Below are 4,862 nucleotides of genomic sequence, written 5' to 3' on the forward strand. Positions count from 1 at the left end.
CAAAATTCACTTTACTCCAGCAGGAACCAGGACATGCACTGGAACAATCCTGCTGTCCAAAGGCCATGGGGGATGTTTGCCTGTTCTGGAGCTGAGGACACACAATGGCTTTGCCCCAGGACAGGGATTCCTGTTTTAAGAGGGACAGTGCTGCTGGAATTGTGGTGGGCAGAGAGGAGAAAGTGATGGCAGTGGATAATTGTTTTTGTGGAAGTTTGGCTGCTGTTTGATCAGAGTGTGTGGATTCTCCCCTGGAACTGAACCAGCAGCGTGTCCTGTTGTGGTTCCAAAGGAGAGCAAACGGGGCAAAGCACGTGTTTCCCCCTCAACCTGATGGCTGTTCTTTCCTGTGTGCTTTGTCCTGAACCCCCAGGGAGGCCCAAGGGGGTGAAGGAGCAGGATGTGTACATCTGTGACTACCGCCTGGACAAGTCAGCTCACCTCTTCTACAAGATCCACCGCAACCGCTACCCCGTGTGCACCAAGCCCTACGCCTTCGACCACTTCCCCAAGAAACTCACCCCCAAGAGAGACTTCTCAGTAAGTGGGGGTTCTCTCAGCTCCCTCACCTGTCGTTAGAAGGCTGGACAGGGTTTTGGAAAGCCCCTGAGTGTTGGTGAAGGAAGCTTGGTGAGCCCAAGGGAGCTGACCCCATAGGTGGGGATCAGCCTCTGCTCCCAGCGACAGGACGAGAGGAAACGGCCTCAAGCTGGGCCAGGGGAGGGTCAGGTTGGACAGCAGGAAGAATTTCTTCATAGAAAGGATTGTCAGGTGTTGGAAGGGGCTGCCCAGGGAGGTTTGGAGTCCCCGTCCCTGGAGGTGTCCCAGGAAGGACTGGTCGTGGCTCTCAGTGCTCTGGGCTGGGGGACAAGGTGGGGATGGGGCACTGAGTGGGCTGGATGATCTTGGAGGGCTTTTCCAGCCTTAACAATTCCATGATTCTGTCGGCATGCACAGTCTGGGGGAAAAGCTGGCTTGAAAGCAAGCTGGGAAAGAAAATGAGTGTAACAGAACCTGCAGTTGAGAGGCAAAGAGGTGCTGAAGGGGTGGGGATGGGTGAGCTCAGAGATGATCTCCAGGGCAGCACTGCCCTGACTGAGCAGAGATCTGCAAACCTTCTGTTCTCCCTGGAGCAGAGCTTTTTGTAGTGGCTTTGGAGGTGGTTCCAAACTTGTGCTGTGCAGAAAGCAAAGGGGATTTGTACCACGATGGTCTGTGGCTTGAAATTTATTTAGAAGATAGGAAAAATGGAGTAAGTCTGGCTCTGATTGTCCTTATTACGTGATTATTCCTTCTCCTTTGGAGTTGTCTGATGTGTGAGACACGCCAGCATTCCCAGGGTGTCCTGCATTGGTATTTCCAGAGTGTTTGATAGACCAGCACTTTCTTCCACTGTGAATTTGCTTTGGTATTAACCACAATCTTTGTTGCTGTTGCAGCCTCATTATGTGCCAGACAACTACAAGAGAAATGGAGGCAGGTGAGTGTCACCTCCCAGATTGTTTGGGGATGAGAGATGAGAGAATCCTGTTTGTGGTGTTCACTCTCCTCCTGCCCATTTCCCCTGGGGGTTGTGGAAACCTCGAGTTTAAATTATTTAGAGCTCTCTAAGCTTCCAGAGAGATAAAAGGGAACAAGGGAGGAGGGAGAGCCTAGAGAAGTGTTCCTTAATAATGCACATCAGGAAGAGAACAGGAGCCATTTGAAAGTCAGCAAAAGCAGCTGAGTGTGGAGCTGCCCAGCAGAGGAGGCTCCTCCTTCCCACATGGAGGAGCCCAGATCCCAGTTGTGCTGTTCCATGTCTGTCAGAGGCTGTAAAAACACCCTCTGAGGGCCGTGGCTGTTCCAGGAAAGCCCCAGTGAGCTCTGGGCTGGGCTTCTGGAGACAAAAACCTTCCCAAATGGAAATAAGAAGCCATTTGTTTGTCACAGCTGCGTTTGTGGGGTGCAGACAAGGCTGGGGGGGACCTGGGGGTGTGAGGGGTGCAGGGACTGAGGGAAGTGCTGAGCTCCAGGGAGCAGTCCTGGCCTCGCCGGGAATCGGCCTCTTGGGTGAGGGTCTGAAAAAAACCTCTTCAAACCCTTCTCCTCCAGGTCATCCTGGAAATCAGATCGCTCAAAACCACAGATCAAAGACTTAAACCAAGAGGAGGATGCTCTGCCCCTGATGGAGGAGGTGCTAGGAGCCCCAGAGCAGGTGCCAGGGGAGCTGCCCGGCCCCGAGGAGCCCGACAAGGAGCCGGTGCCCAGCGAGGGCTGCGAGGCAGAGAAGAAGGGGGAGGAGGCCCCCTCGGACACGAGGCAGCTCTGCAGCCCCGAGGAGAGGAGGCACCTCCAGAGGGAGAGGCTGAACCAGATCTGCTCAACCTCACTAGAGAAAATCCCAGGGAAAAACGTGAGAGTTTCAGGCTCAGGTCTGGGTTTGCTTCGCTGGGCACTGTGTTGGTAGAATTATTGTGGTTTATTTAAAAATTTATTCATTTATTTATTTATTATTTAAACAAAATTTATTTGTTTAAAATAATTATTTATTGCTGTGGGCATTAGGAAACAACCGGTGGGGTTTTTTGCAAGCAGTTTTTCCTTTGCAACAGAAATGCACCTAAAACCCAAGGGAAGTTTCTTACCACTTGACACTGTTTTGTATAATATTTTTGTATAATATTTTTTGTATAATATTTTTGTATAATATTTTTAATAACCCCCCCCATCATTCCACGTTTACAACTGGGGAACTAACAGATATACCAAAGAAGAGAATTTGGAGAGTCTCTTTTGACCTTTTATGAGCTTTTCTTGGGTTCTGAGCACCTGCTGGAGGTGTTGTCTGAGCTGTGGGTGCTCTGGTTAAATGTGTCTCTGCTTTCAGTTTTAAAGCCTGGGATGAGCCCTGCCCAGTCTCTTCCATGCCCTGGCAGTGCCCAAACAGTCATGGACTGATGAATAATCAGGGCTGGGAGGGTCTTTGGGGGTTGTCTGGTCCAGCCACGGCTCAGGGCTAAATCCAGTCTCGGGTGTTTTGCATATATTTGGATATTGGATATCAGTGTGGATGGAAATACCCCTCAAATACCCAGGAATAAAGGAACAGGAAAGCTGCTCCTCGTGTCCAGGACAGGGCTGGACGGGGCGGGGATGGGTCCCAGCTCGGACTCGACGGTCCGGGGGGTGTTTTCCCCCCTTCCCGCTGGTGCAGCACTTCCCAATCCCCTTTCTCACCCCGGCCTGTGTTTCCTTGCAGCCATCGACGTCACGTACTTGCTGGAGGAGGGATCGGGCAGGAAACTGCGGCGCCGCACCCTGAGCATCCCCGAGAGCAGCTTCAGGAAGTGACGGCGGGGCCACCCCAGCTCGGGGGCTGTGACCTGGGGGGCTGCCGAGCCCCGGGAGCCGCGGCCCGACCTCCTCCGAGCCGGCCCGGGGGGAGGAGGCGGCCGCGAAGGGACAGAACTCCAAACAGCAGCACTTAAAGGGGCCGGGGCAGCGCCCTGCCCTGCTCTGCAGTGCTCTTGGTGTGTGTGTTGGTGGGCGTGCCTTGTATTGATGTTAGGTACTGAGGAAACCTCGTGGTTATATTGTCCAGGATGGTCAAATTTAATTTATTTTTTGCTTGATATTCCCACTCAGAGGAAAAAAAAAACAAAACAAAACAAAAAAAATAATAAAAAAAAAAGAAATTTAAAAAAAAAAAAAAGAGAGAGAGAGAAAAAAAACTGGGGAGGTGAGAGGAGAAAAAAGGACTGAGTTGCTCTGAGGGGGGTGTTCCCCACGGCCACTGAGAACCTGGGGCTGCACCAGCACCGCCAGGGGAGGGAATCCAGAGGGGAGGGGAGAGGCCCAGTGGCTCAGAGTGAAAGGCTGCCCCAGAAAAGCCTCTGATTTGCACAAGTTCCAGGAAGAGCGAGCCCGGGGGTCCCGTGGGCCGGTCCCTGTGCTCTGTGCTCTGTGCCGGGGAGGAGCTGGGCAGGAGCTGGGATGAGGCACCGGCTGTGCAGGGGGAGGGGAGGGAGGGGCGGGGCGTGAGGGGTTTTTTTGGGGGTTGTTTTCGTTCTTTTGGGTTTTTTTTCCCCCCCCCGCTTTTTTTTCTGCAGAGGAGTTTTATAAGAAGCGAGTCGGATCCTGACGCCGCCGTTGCTGTTGGTTCTTTTTTGGATAAGCTGTGGTTTTCTCGTGTGTCTCGTGTGTTGTGCAAATTTAAAAAAACCTGTTGGGAAGGAAAAAAAAAAAAAAGGAAAAAAAAACGAAAAAAAAAATGACAAAAACAAGGACAAAAAAAAAAAAAAAGAACTACAAAACCAAGGAACCCTTCACTCCGTGCCCGTCAGGCAGTATCCGAGCGAGTGTTTGTCGTGAGCTGTAGAATATATCGATGCTAACACTACCCTCGTGTGCTGGTGGACAGCTGAACGTCCTGGCCAGGGGTCCCACACCATTCCCACCCCTGTTATCCCAAAATCCCGGAACCCCCGGGGCGGGATGGGGGTTGGGAGGCACCCGCTGCCCCTGGACGTGGCTTTGCTTTCCTGTCTCAGACGTACACATGCATATAAACAGTCCTGTTTTAGGTGTTCTTATAAGAAATCCAGTTTTTAATGTGCCAAGTTGTATATATCTGCTGCGTGGATGTAAAGCAATACCGTAGTTACATGTTCCTTTTTATGGACCAAGCTCGTCCTACTGTACATTCTTGTTATTATTATAATTATTTTACTCTTAGTGGAACATGACTCATTCCATTAACTTTTACGTGTTGATTTCAAAAGAGGAGGAACAAAAAAAAAAAAAAAAGAAAAAAAAAAAGGCAAAAAAAAAAGCAAAAAAAAGGGAAAAAAAAAAGAAAGGAAAAAAAAACCCCTTTGAGA

At 50.7% G+C, this 4,862-nt stretch overlaps 1 protein-coding gene across 1 annotated transcript in view; it reads left to right on the top strand.

The window, feature by feature from the left end:
• ASH1L (ASH1 like histone lysine methyltransferase) overlaps positions 1 to 3,394 on the top strand; it is a 58,599-nt gene extending 55,205 nt beyond the window's left edge. The window contains exons 22-25 of the mRNA XM_029958149.1: positions 374 to 540; positions 1,440 to 1,480; positions 2,095 to 2,395; positions 3,241 to 3,394. Of these exons, the coding sequence (XP_029814009.1) occupies positions 374 to 540; positions 1,440 to 1,480; positions 2,095 to 2,395; positions 3,241 to 3,333 (602 nt within the window). The 3' untranslated portion in view covers positions 3,334 to 3,394. The remainder of the gene's footprint in view (positions 1 to 373; positions 541 to 1,439; positions 1,481 to 2,094; positions 2,396 to 3,240) is intronic.
• Positions 3,395 to 4,862: the final 1,468 nt, after the last annotated feature.

This window comes from Manacus vitellinus, unplaced genomic scaffold (genome assembly GCF_001715985.3).
Source record: "Manacus vitellinus isolate BGI_N305 unplaced genomic scaffold, ASM171598v3 scaffold_142_pilon, whole genome shotgun sequence".
NCBI classification, from domain to species: domain Eukaryota; kingdom Metazoa; phylum Chordata; class Aves; order Passeriformes; family Pipridae; genus Manacus; species Manacus vitellinus.